At 43.9% G+C, this 18,282-nt stretch overlaps 1 protein-coding gene across 3 annotated transcripts in view; it reads right to left on the bottom strand.

Annotated features, from left to right (window-relative positions):
* Window positions 1-18,282, bottom strand: part of LOC124135479 (serine/threonine-protein kinase BRSK2-like) — a 182,421-nt gene that overhangs the window by 12,947 nt on the left and 151,192 nt on the right. For 2 of the 3 annotated variants that reach the window (XM_046500851.2, XM_048385603.1), the window contains exons 11-18: window positions 15,826-15,938; window positions 15,236-15,336; window positions 13,942-13,993; window positions 12,081-12,149; window positions 9,494-9,696; window positions 4,069-4,114; window positions 3,066-3,186; window positions 2,360-2,540 (exon numbers count right to left, since the gene is read on the bottom strand). In XM_046500851.2, the coding sequence (XP_046356807.2) occupies window positions 2,360-2,540; window positions 3,066-3,186; window positions 4,069-4,114; window positions 9,494-9,696; window positions 12,081-12,149; window positions 13,942-13,993; window positions 15,236-15,336; window positions 15,826-15,938 (886 nt within the window). The remainder of the gene's footprint in view (window positions 1-2,359; window positions 2,541-3,065; window positions 3,187-4,068; window positions 4,115-9,493; window positions 9,697-12,080; window positions 12,150-13,941; window positions 13,994-15,235; window positions 15,337-15,825; window positions 15,939-18,282) is intronic. The other variant, XM_046500852.2, reaches the window with a different exon arrangement.

Genomic DNA, 18,282 nt, shown 5'->3' on the forward strand with positions numbered 1-18,282 from the left:
CTCCGTACCTGAGACTAGAGTGAATGTGAGACAGAAGCTGGTGTCTCTCTACGTACCTGAGACTAGAGTGAATGTGAGACAGAAGCTGGTGTCTCTCTCTCTACATATCTGAGACTAGAGTGAATGTGAGACAGAAGCTGGTGTCTCTCTACGTACCTGAGACTAGAGTGAATGTGAGACAGAAGCTGGTGTCTCTCTACGTACCTGAGACTAGAGTGAATTGGAGACAGAAGCTGGTGTCTCTCTCTCTACGTACCTGAGACTAGAGTGAATGTGAGACAGAAGCTGGTGTCTCTCTACGTACCTGAGACTAGAGTGAATGTGAGACAGAAGCTGGTGTCTCTCTCCGTACCTGAGACTAGAGTGAATGGGAGACAGAAGCTGGTGTCTCTCTCTCTACGTACCTGAGACTAGAGTGAATGTGAGACAGAAGCTGGTGTCTCCCTCCGTACCTGAGACTAGAGTGAATGTGAGACAGAAGCTGGTGTCTCTCTCCGTACCTGAGACTAGAGTGAATGTGAGACAGAAGCTGGTGTCTCTCTCCGTACCTGAGACTAGAGTGAATGTGAGACAGAAGCTGGTGTCTCTCTCTCTACGTATCTGAGACTAGAGTGAATGTGAGACAGAAGCTGGTGTCTCTCTCCGTACCTGAGACTAGAGTGAATGTGAGACAGAAGCTGGTGTCTCTCTACGTACCTGAGACTAGAGTGAATGGGAGACAGAAGCTGGTGTCTCTCTCTCTACGTATCTGAGACTAGAGTGAATGTGAGACAGAAGCTGGTGTCTCTCTACGTACCTGAGACTAGAGTGAATGTGAGACAGAAGCTGGTGTCTCTCTACGTACCTGAGACTAGAGTGAATGGGAGACAGAAGCTGGTGTCTCTCTCTCTACGTACCTGAGACTAGAGTGAATGTGAGACAGAAGCTGGTGTCTCTCTCCGTACCTGAGACTAGAGTGAATGTGAGACAGAAGTTGGTGTCTCTCTCCGTACCTGAGACTAGAGTGAATGTGAGACAGAAGCTGGTGTCTCTCTCCGTACCTGAGACTAGAGTGAATGTGAAACAGAAGCTGGTGTCTCTCTCTCTACGTATCTGAGACAAGAGTGAATGTGAGACAGAAGCTGGTGTCTCTCTACGTACCTGAGACTAGAGTGATTGGAGACAGAAGCTGGTGTCTCTCTCTCTACGTACCTGAGACTAGAGTGAATGTGAGACAGAAGCTGGTGTCTCTCTCTCTACGTACCTGAGACTAGAGTGAATGTGAGACAGAAGCTGGTGTCTCTCTCCGTACCTGAGACTAGAGTGAATGTGAGACAGAAGCTGGTGTCTCTCTCCGTGACTGAGACTAGAGTGAATGTGAGACAGAAGCTGGTGTCTCTCTCTCTACGTATCTGTGACTAGAGTGAATGTGAGACAGAAGCTGGTGTCTCTCTACGTACCTGAGACTAGAGTGAATGGGAGACAGAAGCTGGTGTCTCTCTACGTACCTGAGACTAGAGTGAATGGGAGACAGAAGCTGGTGTCTCTCTCTCTACGTACCTGAGACTAGAATGAATGTGAGACACTAACTGGTGTCTCTCTACGTACCTGAGACTAGAGTGAATGTGAGACAGAAGCTGGTGTCTCTCTCCGTACCTGAGACTAGAGTGAATGTGAGACAGAAGCTGGTGTCTCTCTACGTACCTGAGACTAGAGTGAATGTGAGACAGAAGCTGGTGTCTCTCTACGTACCTGAGACTAGAGTGAATGTGAGACAGAAGCTGGTGTCTCTCTCTCTACGTACCTGAGACTAGAGTGAATGTGAGACAGAAGCTGGTGTCTCTCTACGTACCTGAGACGAGTGAATGTGAGACAGAAGCTGGTGTCTCTCTCCGTACCTGAGACTAGAGTGAATGTGAGACAGAAGCTAGTGTCTCTCTACGTACCTGAGACTAGAGTGAATGTGAGACAGAAGCTGGTGTCTCTCTCCGTACCTGAGACTAGAGTGAATGTGAGACAGAAGCTGGTGTCTCTCTCTCTACGTACCTGAGACTAGAGTGAATGTGAGACAGAAGCTGGTGTCTCTCTCCGTACCTGAGACTAGAGTGAATGTGAGACAGAAGCTGGTGTCTCTCTACGTACCTGAGACTAGAGTGATTGGAGACAGAAGCTGGTGTCTCTCTACGTACCTGAGACTAGAGTGAATGTGAGACAGAAGCTGGTGTCTCTCTCCGTATCTGAGACTAGAGTGAATGTGAGACAGAAGCTGGTGTCTCTCTCCGTACCTGAGACTAGAGTGAATGTGAGACAGAAGCTGGTGTCTCTCTACGTACCTGAGACTAGAGTGATTGGAGACAGAAGCTGGTGTCTCTCTACGTACCTGAGACTAGAGTGAATGTGAGACAGAAGCTGGTGGCGTTGGCGCTGTCCCTCTCACCGGGCGCCGGGCTGATGTCAACCTGGAAGCGGACATTCCTGGAAAACATGGAGGAGCTGCCGCCACGACGATACTCCGCCCGGAACGTGGACGTAGACACCACACTGTGGCTGAGATCTGAAGTCTGTAACGAGGAAGGACATTGTCATGATTCATGAAAGGTAAACATTGTAACATTCATGGTTACTGTATTTAGCGGTTTACAAGTGTGTTATAACTGGACATAATTGGTCTGAACCATGCACTCACGGATTGTAATGTGTGGACCTGGTCCTAACCATTTACTCAGAGAGAGGAATGTGTGGACCTGGTCTGAACCATTTACTCACAGATAGGAATGCATGGACCTGGTCTGAACCATTTACTCACAGATAGGAATGCGTGAACCTGGTCTGAACCATGTACTCACAGATAGGAATACATGGACCAGGTCTGAACCATGTACTCACAGATAGGAATGCGTGAACCTGGTCTGAACCATTTACTCACTGATGGGAATGCGTGGACCAGGTCTGAACCATGTACTCACAGATAGGAATGCGTGAACCTGGTCTGAACCATCTACTCACAGATAGGAATGCATGGACCTGGTCTGAACCATGTACTCACAGATAGGAATGCGTGAACCTGGTCTGAACCATGTACTCACAGATAGGAATGCGTGGACCAGGTCTGCCTTGACCTGGCTGAAGGTCTTGTCGCGAACCATCATGAAGTGGTGTTCCTGCTCCATGCCCATGAGACCACCGAACCACGACCGCTTGGCCAGTCTGCAACACACAAGGACATACTCAGAGAACACCAGAGAACATCACAGGACCCCAGAGAACACCAGAGAACATCATAGAACTGAATATAGTAACACTGACAACCTGAGTCTCTTTCCACAATTGTCATAAGTCTATGTTAAGGTATTATTGGAGTTACGATTGTCTTAGTGATCTTAGCGCCAAGATTGTCGTAAGTCTATGTTAAGGTATGGGAATTACGATTGTCTTAGTGATCTTAGCACGAAGATTGTCATAGGTCCATGTTAAGGCATAGGAGTTTTATTAGTCTTAGTGATCTTAGTTTTATGATTGTCATAGGTCTATGTTAAAGCATGGAAGTAATGAGTGTCTTGGTGATCTTAGCACCATGATTGCCATGAGTTAAAGTATGGGAGTTATCTTAGCGCCAAGATTGTCGTAAGACTATGTTAAAGTATGGGAGTAACGATTGTTGTAGTGATCTCAGGGCCATGATTGTCATAAGTCTATGTTAAAGGATGGGAGTTACAATTGTCTTAGTGATCTTGGCGCTATGATTGTCATAAATCTATGTTTAAGTATGAGAGTTACGACTGTCTTAGAGATCTTAGCGCCATGATTGTTGTAAGTCTGTGTTATGGTATGGGAGTTATGATTGTCTTAGTGATCTTAGCTCAACGACTGTCTTAAGTAAATTTTAAAGAATGGGAGTTACAATAGTCTTAGCGCTAAGATCGCTTTTAGGAACCGGGCTCTTGACCTAGTATCTGATACATTCCTAAAGACATTTTGCTTCTTAATACAAATTTGAACTGATAAAAACATAACACCTTAATCCACAAGTCTTGCAGCTTTCATACAGGAACAAAAAACACAAGTGTAACAGAAAATAGTGCCACTTACTCAGGGGAGGAGTCTGGAGTCATGGATATCTCGTCTGACGTCGGAACTGCGGACACACAGCAAATACATTAAAAACATGACACACATCCACCTCAACAGCCCTCCAGCAAAACTCTCAACTCAAATTTTAAGCAATGAATAACTGCTACAGGCTTAGTTTTGAAATTACAACAGGGTTTAGCATTACACCAATCATTCCAAGCCCAAGCTGATGCAGAGACGAATACCAATTCATAATTCAAAATTACTGTGTAAAATTCATACATTTATACACCACACTACAAAACATATGATTATTAGGAAAATTAAATCTTTTTCAATATTAACCTGTCCAGAAAAGAAACCTATGAAGGAGGATATATGTTACTGTGTCTAACACTAAACAAGTACAATTGTTCTACAAATGATCAATTAATGTCATTCTTAAAGTTGATATTTTGTCATATTTCAACAAGTTTCCAATGCATTTCAAAAACGGAACGTCATGCATATTATGTAACATCAACGAGGTTCAGAGAAACAAGTAACACGATAGATATTTGGTCAATCAAATCTAACACCAAATCAGATTTCAGACTTCTACGAAAGATTTTACGCAGAGATTACTTGCAATTTCAGTGAGATTGACAGGCTATCTACTATCGTTAATTTCACTCCATGTGAAATGAACAAGTGGTTATGGAAGAGCTGTAGACACTAGTTAACATATGAACCATGCTATTAACGTTGATGAAGAAAGAGACGAGTAGATGTGACGTGACATGGACGTGAAACATGAACACAGAGTTCCAAATGACTCATGAAATTAAAAGGGTTCTTGACCCTACACATATTCGTTTTTGTTTGTCGTTTAATGCTGCACTCAGCAATATTCCAGCTATATGACGGCAGTCTGTAAATAATCGCGTCTTGACCAGACAATCCAGTGATTGACGCCATGAGCATCAATCCAAGCAATTGGGATACGATGACATGCATCACCCAAGTCAGCGAGCCTGACCACCCAATCCTGTCAGCTGCCTTTTACGACAAGCATAGTCGCTTTTTACACCAAGCATGGGTTGCTGAAGACCTATTCTAACCCGGATCTTAACGGGTCCCTTTATCCTACAGTGTACATTTGTTCAATAATAGTAGGCAGTGAATTTGTACGCCAAAATTAGCAATTTTACAGCTTATTATGATAGCCTTTAAAACAATCAGGATAGCAGATGGTATACCAGTGATTGACAATGCAAGCATCGCCTCAGGGGTCCGACCACAGAATAAGTCAGCCAGGTCAAAACCAAGCCAGGTCTTCTATGGTGGTCAATCATAAATATTCTCAGTCAAAAACAATTTTGTTTCAATTTCACAAACCTAACATTTCACAATCAACAAATAAAATTAACTTTTAAGAACAGTCCTTTTTTCACACAAGTTAACAAGTTTGGTTTAAAGTGAAATCTGATAATTTGATCAATAATGAGGGTAATTATTGTCATTCCAAAAAACACTTTCATTTCATTGTCTTATGTTCTCCTAGTAACGAAACCTTTAGAGATCAATTGAAAAAAATATGTCATGGCATTTTCTTATTTCGACCACTTAAAAAACATAGGTTAAAAGAAACGTCTTTAGAGCAGTTAGTTATAACAGAGAGGCCTAAAGGGAGTTGACATAAAAAGACAACATGACATGTTGTACCTAAAAATCATGGTGAAACCTTAATATCAACGTTGTTCACTCAGACATGTGTATTTAATTAATGGTAGCCAACTTACATATAGACAATATACAAATTAATCTTCGTCAAATTGAAAAAGAAAAATATCTTTCTAACTATTTGGCCAAAAAAATTATCTTTCTAAATCAATTAACACTAATTAAACTACTCCTACTACATATGAACAACAACCAGGGCCTATTAACAGAAACCACCATACGATCCACTACAAGTACTTCCTTAGGACTTTGAATCTACTCTTACAAAATAATACAAGTAGCTCAAGCAAAATACTTAGAACTGAGAATCTGAAAAAAATAATTCTGCCAGCAAAATGACTATTTAAGAACTGAGTACCAAAACAACATCTTCTATGCCTGACATGGTCCTCCGAGTCCTTGCTGATGCAGGGGAGGTAACTGGGTTTGATGAAAATCATAACTGTGACAATAGATCTTTGATTGGGCTCTGCATCCTCCAAACTCTGATTCTTGTTCTAGCAGGTGGGGGACGGGCAGCGATGGGTAGGGATGGGTGGTGGATGGGTTGGTGGATGGGTGGTGGATGGGTGGTGGATGGGTGGTGGATGGGTGGTGGATGGGTGGGGATGGGTGGTGGATGGGTGGGGATGGGTGGGCGTGGGTGGGCTCGGGTGATTTGATGAGAGGTGGATGGTGGTGGCAGGGATGGAAAAGGATAGGTTATGGATTGGTGTCGGATGGTGGATGGGTGGGAATGGGTGTGGCATGGTGAATTGGTGTCGGATGGTGGATGGGTGGGAATGGGTGTGGCATGGTGAATTGGTGGGGATGGGTGTGGCATGGTGGATTGGTGGGGATGGTTGTGGCATGGTGAATTGGTGGGGATGGTTGTGGCATGGTGAATTGGTGGGGATGGTTGTGGCATGGTGAATTGGTGGGGATGGGTGTGGCATGGTGAATTGGTGTCGGATGGTGGATGGGTGGGAATGGGTGTGGCATGGTGGATGGGTGGGGATGGGTGTGGCATGGTGGATGGGTGGGGATGGTTGTGGCATGGTGAATTGGTGGGGATGGTTGTGGCATGGTGAATTGGTGGGGATGGTTGTGGCATGGTGAATTGGTGGGGATGGTTGTGGCATGGTGAATTGGTGGGGATGGTTGTGGCATGGTGAATTGGTGGGGATGGTTGTGGCATGGTGAATTGGTGGGGATGGTTGTGGCATGGTGAATTGGTGGGGATGGGTGTGGCATGGTGAATTGGTGTCGGATGGTGGATGGGTGGGAATGGGTGTGGCATGGTGGATGGGTGGGGATGGGTGTGGCATGGTGGATGGGTGGGGATGGTTGTGGCATGGTGAATTGGTGGGGATGGGTGTGGCATGGTGAATTGGTGTCGGATGGTGGATGGGTGGGAATGGGTGTGGCATGGTGGATGGGTGGGGATGGGTGTGGCATGGTGGATGGGTGGGGATGGTTGTGGCATGGTGAATTGGTGGGGATGGTTGTGGCATGGTGAATTGGTGGGGATGGTTGTGGCATGGTGAATTGGTGGGGATGGTTGTGGCATGGTGAATTGGTGGGGATGGTTGTGGCATGGTGAATTGGTGGGGATGGTTGTGGCATGGTGAATTGGTGGGGATGGTTGTGGCATGGTGAATTGGTGGGGATGGTTGTGGCATGGTGAATTGGTGGGGATGGGTGTGGCATGGTGAATTGGTGGGGATGGGTGTGGCATGGTGGACGGGTGGGGATGGGTGTGGCATGGTGGATTGGTGTCGGATGGTGGATGGGTGGGAATGGGTGTGGCATGGTGGATGGGTGGGGATGGGTGTGGCATGGTGGATGGGTGGGGATGGGTGTGGCATGGTGGACGGGTGTGGATGGGTGGGGATGCGTGGAGATGGGTGATGGATGAGAGTTGGTGGTGGCATGGATGGACAAGGATAGGTGGTGGATGGAAGGGGGATGAGGTTGAGGGTTGGGAGGTTGGGGTTAAAGGTTCATCCAGCACTGATTAACCTGTCAGCAATATTCCAGCTAAATCATGGTGGCTTGTAAATCATTGAACATAGACCAGAAAAACCAGTGACCGAAAGCATGACCAACAATCCACACATATTGAATGACAGTGGCACCGAAGGCGTGTATCGTACGACAAAAACAGTCCCAAGTTAGTGTTTTCTGAAGAGTTTTAGAAAATTTCCAAAGACATTGTTATTGATCACCCAGATAACAGAAAACTGCCAATCATGAAACAAATTAATGCTGATCCCCGGACTTTATTATGAGCTGTTTACATCATTGTTTCAATCCATGAACAGCGAACCTGACGTGACAATATACTACGACATGTCCAGATGAAAATGTGTCACCTTAATTAAGACGAGCAAAGGACCTTTGCATTTTTTGCATAAATTTCATGCTGGCTCTAGTTTCATGATTGTCAGTATGCATTCTCATCTACAGGCCAGGGCCTACTTGCACAAAGCGGTCTTAGCGCTAAGATGATCTTAACTCCAATACTTTAACATAGGCTTACGATAGTCTTAGTGCTAAGATCGTTTTGTGCAAGTGGGCCCAGGACAGAACTAGATCGGATTGTTCTTTTCATGTTTTGGTTAACTGATAGGAATTCAGTGATGAATACGAACATCATACATGATCTGTTAATTGAATTGATTGAATTGATTGAATTGATTGGGACATTTCAGTCATCAATAATACAGGACAGATCAGTAGAGAGAGGGTGTGTCTGGTTTAGCACGGCTTCACTTCAGTTTATCACTGTGGTGGGTATCATGTGGACAAACCAAGGTTCATAATCAGGGAGAATGTGGGATTCGAACCCACGATCATAGGATCCTGGGACACATAAGGGATGCAACTCTTCCCGTGTTGTAGAAGAAGCTGAGACACAATGAGGAAACTTGGATCACGAATGATTTGGTTTGTGCCTGACTATCATTGGTGTCAATCTTGAGAAGGATGTTGCTGTGGTAGGGAGAGTGGTCTCCCTTGACAGTGTCACAATCACTACCATCCAAATTAAATAGAAAACTGTTGGATTTCCTCTATAACATTGAGTGTGGGCGTGAGTATTGTTTCATGATGCTTTTAGCAATATTCCAGCAATATCACAGCAGGGACACCAGAAATGGGTTTCATACATTGTACCCATGTGGGGAATCGAACCCGGGTCTTCAGAGTGACAAGCGAATGCTTTAACCACTAGGCTACCCCACTGCCCCATAACATTGAGTTAGTGTGCTTTTACATTACTTTCCAGCAATAACATAGTGGGAGACACTTCAAACAATGTACCCATGTGGGGAATTGAACCCGGGCCTTGGTGTGAAAGCGAACACTTAAACCACTAGGCTAGCCAACTTCCCCCATCTATAACAGACGTAATCTATAACAACACGACATATGGTTAGAACGTGAATATGTCAGTCAGAGCATGATGAGACAGACATATGGAGGACGAGGCATCAAGACCTTCTCGAGATAAACAAGGACGCAGACGGATAGAAAAAAAACACTAGATGATAATATACGATTCCTCTACAACCTCTAGAGGATGAACTCAATCCTACTACCAGGTGGGAAGAACGAATCACTCCATGCAAGATGGACGAGCGAGTGAACGGGCGGCTTGCAAAAAACAGCTTTGGAAATTCACCTGCCAAGTACTCTGTGTCTACAACGTCTGCGATATGTCCATTTGCATATGGAATACCTTGCATTTTCCGCCGATGGAACCGCGGAGAGCCCAGGAAGCTGTTCTTTATCGTATGTAACCTTGATTTCCAGGGCGTGGTCTGGATCCCGGGGGAGCTGGGGGGCGTGGCCGAAGGGCTGTGGGTGGGCGTGGTGCCTCGGTGGGGCAGCTTCGGGCTGGACAGGGGAGAGTTGTTAGGGCTACCGCTCAGATTGGCCTTTCTTCTGAAACAAATGACATCATAGACACACTGTGCCACAGGAGTCCATCCTCAACGATCCAGGGTGTTATATATATATCTCCATTGTATTATGTCAAAAACCCTGGAACCAATCGCTACCATAGCTTTTTGAACCATCTGAAAATAGCTGTCAGATTGTAGTATACTCACCAGGGAGCTGAGAATGAAAATTGAAGGCACACTGATCCATTGGACAGTGTGATAATGTTAGCGCTTTGAGCATGCTAGTGGATGCTCTAAAAAAATCCACATTAATATTATATCATTATTTCACCCATGAGTTAGAAAAATCTTGTGCTAAGTTAGTAATAAGACAGATGAGTGAGTGAGTTGGGTTTTACGCCACTTTTAACAGTATTCCAGTTATATCGCGGCGAGTCAGCTTAATGTGGGTGGAAAGCCTGAAGTGATGCAGGTCTCAGAAGTTTACCACTTCGGTGAAACCCACGAGCACGGGTATGGTGCTGACAAACCTAGAAACATAATCAGGGCGAACCGGGATTCGAACCCACAATCATAGGTTTCTGGCGTGCCCAAGGGACGCAACTCTGCACAGCGAATCGCGGCGCCTTAGATGACTGGGCCACCCGTGCCCCCATACGACAGATGAGAAGGCGACATAATTTTTGGAATGAAGATATGGTGGCGAATTGGTCAAGGGTATTTATTACTTAGAATGAGTTAATAAAATACTGGATAACTGAGGATGTTTTTGTCAGCTTCTTTTGGATAATTTAAAACCTTCAAACAACTTGTTAAAGGATTAACCAAGATACTATTTCTAAGAAATGACCATCAATACTTTTAAAGTAAAAGAACAGTTTAACAGCAGGTAAGGTGAAATGAGGTTTAACGTCAACTCCAAGATTATTGCACTTATATAGTGACGTGCATGTACGTGTGTGTGTGTGTGTGTGGCTGCTTGTGCTAGTCCGGACTGATGCCGATTTATAGTGCGAGCTCACCGAAATACCATGCCGCAGTTTAACATGAATACCCCACTCAGACACAGTATACTGACTCCGAGCCGACCAGTCCTTGTTTTTATCCCCTTAATGACGAGCGCCAGACAGGGTAACAACAAGTACCATCTTTTAACGTCTTTTGGTATGACGCGGCCAGGGATCGAACCCTGGACCTTCTGCTCTCCGGGCGGATATCTACCACAGAGGCGGTCAGTTTAACAGTAAGTGGATGGTTAGATTTCATATTAGTGTGGGTATTTTCACAGTAAAAGGAATAAATGTAATTGTTGACTCTTAATACAAAATTATATTTTGCATCCAATATTTAGGGACAGTCCATTTGATATTCTTGGGAATGAGGGATGGGATTTGGTAAAGAAATTGAACATTTCAGCAAAAGCTGCAAAACCAGATATTTAATTAATTAGAACTATAGGCCGAAATAAAAACAAAATCATCATCCAACAATATATTTTTTGTAAGCAGACAATATGTTTGGTTTGTTTTTTTGAGTCCGAAGCATAATTATTTTTTTCAAGCATTTTCTGGGACCATTTCTTTTTTTTCAGTAAAATCTCAGGCGCCAGAAATTCAAATGGCAGGTCACTTAGTTACAAGTCAGGTTGACAAGACACGATGTCATCAAAACAAAATGGATTCACGATAAATGAAACATAAAAAATCAGTGACACATTCATAAGAGTGCTGATAACAAAGAGCAAGACTGACTCTGAAATGAAATAAGTATACAGTAAGAAGTTAACCAAATATGTACAGCAAGGCCATAATACGTCATCACGCTTCCATCCCCACCGACCTACCAACACCCGCCATGACAGTCTCCCCGAGTGTCTACAGCAGAAACTCACTACAAATGTTTTCTTCCTAATATACTACATTAAACACCACCCGATATGTGTCATCGTACAAACATTCCCTTCTAACTTAATATCAAGTATGTTAAAACTTAATGCCCATAGACGCTGTGAACATTTATGGGAAAGAAAATCTAATAATTATTTTCTTGTGGCCTAACCCAATGAAGTAGATCATAATGACACATCGTGACTGACGCAGCTGAAATAGACCGAAGCATCAACTCAATACATCCATGTTCAACATCTCAACATGCATCTGGGACTGCGTGTTAAAGGGCAACCCCTTTTTCCAATATACTCCGAATGGCACGGATCTCTATCTTTCAATAATAAATAATTAATTGGAGTAGGTGCTGCAATACTATTTGCCCCACATTATGCCAACAGGTGCCAAAAAAAGACATTGTTCCAGTCACATGAAACAACACACATAAACAACACATATAAACAATATTGACAAAAATAAAGAACCAAGGGATAGTAAACGAATGTGATCAGAGTTGTCTCCCATGGTAACTCACACTTGCTGCACCGCGAGGGCTCTCCGTGAGGCAACAGGCGACCCTTCACTTATATTGCCCAGTGAAAGTCTGGCAGGGTCCAATACAAGTGTCAATACAAGTGTCAATACAAGTGTCAGTACAAGCGTCAGTACAAGAAAAACAATGACATTTCAAAACAGCCCTTTGAGTGGATTTAGTATAAAAGGCTATCATGTACAAGTGGTCATTCTTCACAATTTGCCTCACAATAATCAGGCCTCCATGCCCAGTGATCTGTAATGAGTGAGTGAGTGAGTGAGTATGGTTTTATGCCGCTTTTAGCAATATTCCAGGAATATCACGGCAGGGGACACACCAGAATTGAGATTCACACATTGTACCCATGTCGGGAATCGAACCCTTCGGCGTAACAAGCGAATGCTTTAACCACTAGGATACCCCACCGCCCCCGTTGTTTACGACACATGATGGAAAACACATGGCAGATGCTGTGATAGTTCTAGCTCTAAGAGAGTATAGCAGTGGTGACCACATCCCGGGGCGGTCGGGTAGCCTAGTGGTTAAAGCGTTGGCTCGTCACGCCGAAGACCCGGGTTCGATTCCCGACATGGGTACAATGTGTGAAGCCCATTTCTGGTGTCCCCCGCCGTGATATTGCTGGAATATTGCTAAAAGCGGCGTAAAACCTCACTCACTCACTGACCACATCCCCTCATCTCGTTTACCATCAGCTTCTACATGTCGCTACCGGAGGCTGTGGATAGACCTGATAGAAAAGTCTGCCAAAGAAGGCTGAAGGAATTACATCCCCAATTGTCTACAAATCACAAAATATTTCAAGAATCTATACAGCAATTTCTTCCATAATCATTACCTCCAAATACGCAAAATGAACTTTGAACAAGGATTCTGAAGAAATAACTAACACAAGCTCTTCTAAGGGTTCTATCTTGTTATCCAAAACCTGTACTGGTGTTTCTTTTCAATCTGAATTCCCTTTTCAGTGCTCACTTTTGATGAAATATCCTATATGTATTTGGAGGAAAGTCATTAAGGAAGAGCTTGGTATATGGGATTAAAATATTTTTTAATTTGTAGCCAATTGACTTTTCTGACTAGGAGATCCTTGACATGCAGACAGAGAAGCTGTCATCGATGAGTGGATCAGGGCTGCCAGCAACCACAGCTACATGATGGCTCCACTAAGACCATCGAGAGCAACAGGGAAAAAGTAATGGTGTCATTAGTTTCACCAGTGTCAGACATCAGCTGTGACAGCCTTACATTCTTTCAGCCCTTGGAGAACTCTGCCAAGCAATCAGAATAATTTCAAAATTTCTTACCTATTCTATCGATCACTGATCACATCAGTCCTGACTGAGGCATTGAAATCTAGGCAGTATCATTACTGGGACATTTATAATTTTACTCAGTACTCACTTTACAATCCACTCAAAGAACCATTTTCAACTTCAAACATTATTAGAGTATCAGTAGGTCTATCAGAACTCTCAATTCTCTCAATTTTTCAAATGTGGACATATGTAAAAAATTTACAAAATGTATAAAAAATTTCATTATTAATAGTGACGAACTGCCATTCTGAAAGAGCGTTTGTGTGATATACACAACTAAACTACGATGATGACACTAAGAATGATTTTGTTACATGATACCATGTTACGCAGACATCCAGATTGCTTACAGAGGATTCAAAAGATACCCTGACAAGAAGTTGTGTGAATCTCCACAGATAAACACTCTCAAAAAGGCTGGTCCTAATTCAGGATCATTTCTTGACATGCTATGTACGAAGTTAGTTGTTAGTGTTGAACTGCAAACATTGTTGATGAGTAGGAAAAGAATTGTGACATCGTACCTGGCTTGTCCGTTAAACTGGACTGCATCCACTCGTTTCCTGGGGGGGTCGGCTGAAAGGTAGAACAAGATTTGTTCAACAGTCTGGCCATCACACCAATGCCAGTAGCACCATCAGACCAATGCCAGTAGCACCATCAGACCAAGCCAGTAGTGCGATCATACCAATGTCAGTAGCACCATCACACCAATGCCAGTAGCACCATCACACCAAGCCAGTAGTGCGATCATACCAATGCCAGTAGCACCATCACACCAATACCAGTAGCACCATCACACCAATACCAGTAGCACCATCACACCAAGCCAGTAGTGCGATCATACCAATGCCAGTAGCACCATCACGCCAATGCAAGTAGCAGCATCAGACCAATGCCAGTAGCACCATCTGACCAATGCCAGTAGCACCATCACACCAATGCCAGTAGCACCATCACGCCAATGCCAGTAGCACCATCAGACCAATGCTAGTAGCACCATCAGACCAATGCCAGTAGCACCATCACACCAAGCCAGTAGTGCGATCATACCAATGCCAGTAGCACCATCACGCCAATGCAAGTAGCAGCATCAGACCAATGCCAGTAGCACCATCTGACCAATGCCAGTAGCACCATCACACCAATGCCAGTAGCACCATCACGCCAATGCCAGTAGCACCATCAGACCAATGCCAGTAGCACCATCACACCAATGCCAGTAGCACCATCAGACCAATGCCAGTAGCACCATCACACCAATGCCAGTAGCACCATCAGGCCAATGCCAGTAGCACCATCACACCAATGCCAGTAGCACCATCACACCAATGCCAGTAGCACCATCAGACCAATGCCAGTAGCACCATCACACCAATGCCAGTAGCACCATCACACCAATGCCAGTAGCACCATCACACCAATGCCAGTAGCACCACCAGACCCCTGTCAGATGCAGATTAATGACCTGTCTACCCTGGTCCACTACAGATCTACCCTGGTCTACTACAGATCAGCTACCCCATTTACCCCTGATTACTGCAGATCAGCTACCCTATCTACCCCTATCTACTACAGATCAGCAACCCTATCTACCCCTGTCTACTACAGATCAGCTACCCTATCTACCCCTGTCTACTACAGATCAGCTACCCTATCTACCCCTGTCTACTACAGATCAGCTACCCCATCTACCCCTGTCTACTACAGATCTTCCCTTGTCTATTACAGATCAGCTACCCCATCTACCCTAGTCTACTACAGATCAGCCACCCTGGTCTACCATGCAGACCTCCGTCTGTGTCCGAGTTGACTCACCTGATTCCGACCTACTCCTAATCTCCACATCGTCTTCTACACTAGGATTCCTGAGTTTTCGGTCCAGCAGCAAGAAATATACCACCTTCTCTGTGTTATGTCTGAAACAGTAATGGGGAATATAACACCTTCTCTGTGTTATGTCTGAAACAGTAATTGGGTATATAGCACCTTCTCCGTGTTATGTCTGAAACAGTTATGGGGTATATAGCACATTCTCTGTGTTATGTCTGAAACAGTAATGGGTTCATAGGTTTCAAGCATGCCAAAGGGATGCAACTCTTCACAGTTAATCATGGCCCCTTACAAAACAAAAAGTGTCGCAAAAGTTAAAGGTTTATCGTTCCTCGCCATGATCTTTACATATAACAACATAATACACAGATCAAACTATCTGCCAGTAGTCTTGCGGTCCGACTTAGTCGCGTGTTGTTGCCTTTCACTTCCTGGAGGAAGTTAGGTGGTCCGGCTTATGTACCGGACGTGCCAATTGGAAATAGATTTCAAGGTCAAGTTAATATCTGGGCTTTAGTATGACATCGGCTTACTTACGGTCATATACTGTAAACAGTTGAGACAGCAGCACTTACTTTATACTCATGAGTTCTTCTACAAGTTTGTCTTTATCTTTAAAACATTGTAGAGAGTTCATTGTTGAAAGCACATCGGGGTCAAGGTCTTCTACTGTGGGTATAACGGAGGTCTGAAACACAGCAGAGGTCTCTGTTGAATCGCACGTCCCTCACCCGCGTCACAAACTTACAACACATGTCTTGTCATGATGACTGAAGTATTATGGAGTATTGAGCATGTTTTTATTTCTTTTTTGCTTAACGCACACTCAGCAATATTCCAGCTATATGACGGGGCCTTAACTAACTAATCTGGACCAGACAATCCAGTGATTGTTATTGTGAGCAACGATCAACACTGTCGGGAACGATGACACGCATTCAACCAAGTCACTGAGCTTGACCACCAATTCATTAAGTCGCCTCTTATGACCAGCATAGGTTTCTGGGGACAATGCCTACCTGGAATCTCCACGGGGGAGAAGGACTGCCATTGTTTATACAACTTGGTGAAGGCACAAATCAGGAAGACAATCATACATTCACTCCTTGACTCACGCGAACAGGTGGCGATTGTGAAACACCTGGCTTTCTCCCAATAGGAGTGAGTGGACTGGCTTAACACCGCTTTGAACAGTATTTCAGTTATACCACGGCGTGTCAGCTCAATGTTGGAGAAACCCCGAAGTGATGCAGGGCTTGGAGATTTACCAATTTGGCGAAACCCAGGAGCACGGGTATGTTGCTGACAAACCTTGAAACATAATGGAGACAAACTGGGATTTGAAACAGGTGCCCAAGGGAGGCAACTCTGCACAGGCAGAGTTGGTTGCCTCAGATAACTGGGCCACCCATGTTCCCTCCACCGATAGGATTCAATGGTGAAATGATTAAATGTGCCAATCCTGAAATGAACATGACACACATGCAAGCACAGTGCATGCAAGAAGTGGTTTCCATGGTGACGGCCATGATGCACGTAAGTGTCAGATGATGTATAGTGTTTATGTTGACAGGATTGATCTCATTCGCCATGTACATGCCAGTGGCCATACAAATCAAAAGAGGTCATGGTGACCTTAAAAGCTAAGTATATAACATACATTTTTCTATCTATGGAACTAAGGCGTTTCTTTGAAAAACTTTGTTCATGGATCAGCCAACCCTAATTTCACAATTGTGGAAAGGATCAAAATTTTGAGAACCATCCTTTTTCTTCCTGACAAGTCTGTTAATCAATTTCAGCAATGACAAAAAATCCAATGGTCAACAAGAAAAGGGGAAGTAGCTCTTTGACTTCATATTTCAAAAAAAAAATAATTCTTTTGTTTAATATTTTTACAATTTTATTTCACATGACAGAAAATACTACTAAGAGATCAATAAATTTAAAAAATCACCTTAAAGAAAAAAAATAAATTTTTATTTATTATTTAGACCACTCGTTTTGAGGTAGAAAAATCCATAAACAAAATAATTAAATAACGCCTAAGAATACAACCATATTGGTAGTATTGTGATGAGAATTGTTTGAGTACTGGAATGGAGAAAGGTGGCATGGTTAGAGAGTTGCCGGGAAGATAGTACAGGTATACCTCGTACAGGCATGACTCACTGGGAGGCAGCGGGAGGTGAGTGGGACGTAATGCAAAGATGAAATGAGAGACACATGCCTTATGTGTGGATACATACCAGAGGTGTCGCGATACGCCTGTCTTACGTATAGTGAATACTAGAGGTGTCGCGATACGCCCGTCTTACGTATAGTGAATACTAGAGGTGTCGTACAATGCCTGTCTTACGTATAGTGAATACTAGAGGTGTCGTACAATGCCTGTCTTACGTATAGTGAATACTAGAGGTGTCTCGATATGCCTGTCTTACGTATAGTGTATACTAGAGGTGTCGCGATATGCCTGTCTTACGTATAGTGAATACTAGAGATGTCGCGATATGCCTGTCTTACGTATAGTGCATACTAGAGGTGTCGCATCCTGTCTTACGTATAGTGAATACTAGAGGTGTCGCGATACGCATGTCTTATGTATAGTGAATACTAGAGGTGTTGCACTACGCCTGTCTTACGTATAGTGAATACTAGAGGTGTCGTACAATGCCTGTCTTACCTATAGTGAATACTAGAGGTGTCGCAATACGCCTGTCTTACGTATAGTGAATACTAGAGGTGTCGCGATATGCCTGTCTTAGGTATAGTGCATACTAGAGGTGTCGCACTATGCCTGTCTTACGTATAGTGAATACTAGAGGTGTCGCGATACGCCTGTCTTACGTATAGTGAATACTAGAGGTGTCGTACAATGCCTGTCTTACGTATAGTGAATACTAGAGGTGTCACGATACGCCTGTCTTATGTATAGTGAATACTGGAGGTGTCACGATACGCCTGTCTAACGTATAGTGAATACTAGAGGTGTCGCGATACGCCTGTCTTACGTATAGTCAATACTAGAGGGT

This window comes from Haliotis rufescens, unplaced genomic scaffold (assembly GCF_023055435.1).
Source record: "Haliotis rufescens isolate VD_foot unplaced genomic scaffold, xgHalRufe1.0.p SCAF_6, whole genome shotgun sequence".
Lineage (NCBI taxonomy): Eukaryota > Metazoa > Mollusca > Gastropoda > Lepetellida > Haliotidae > Haliotis > Haliotis rufescens.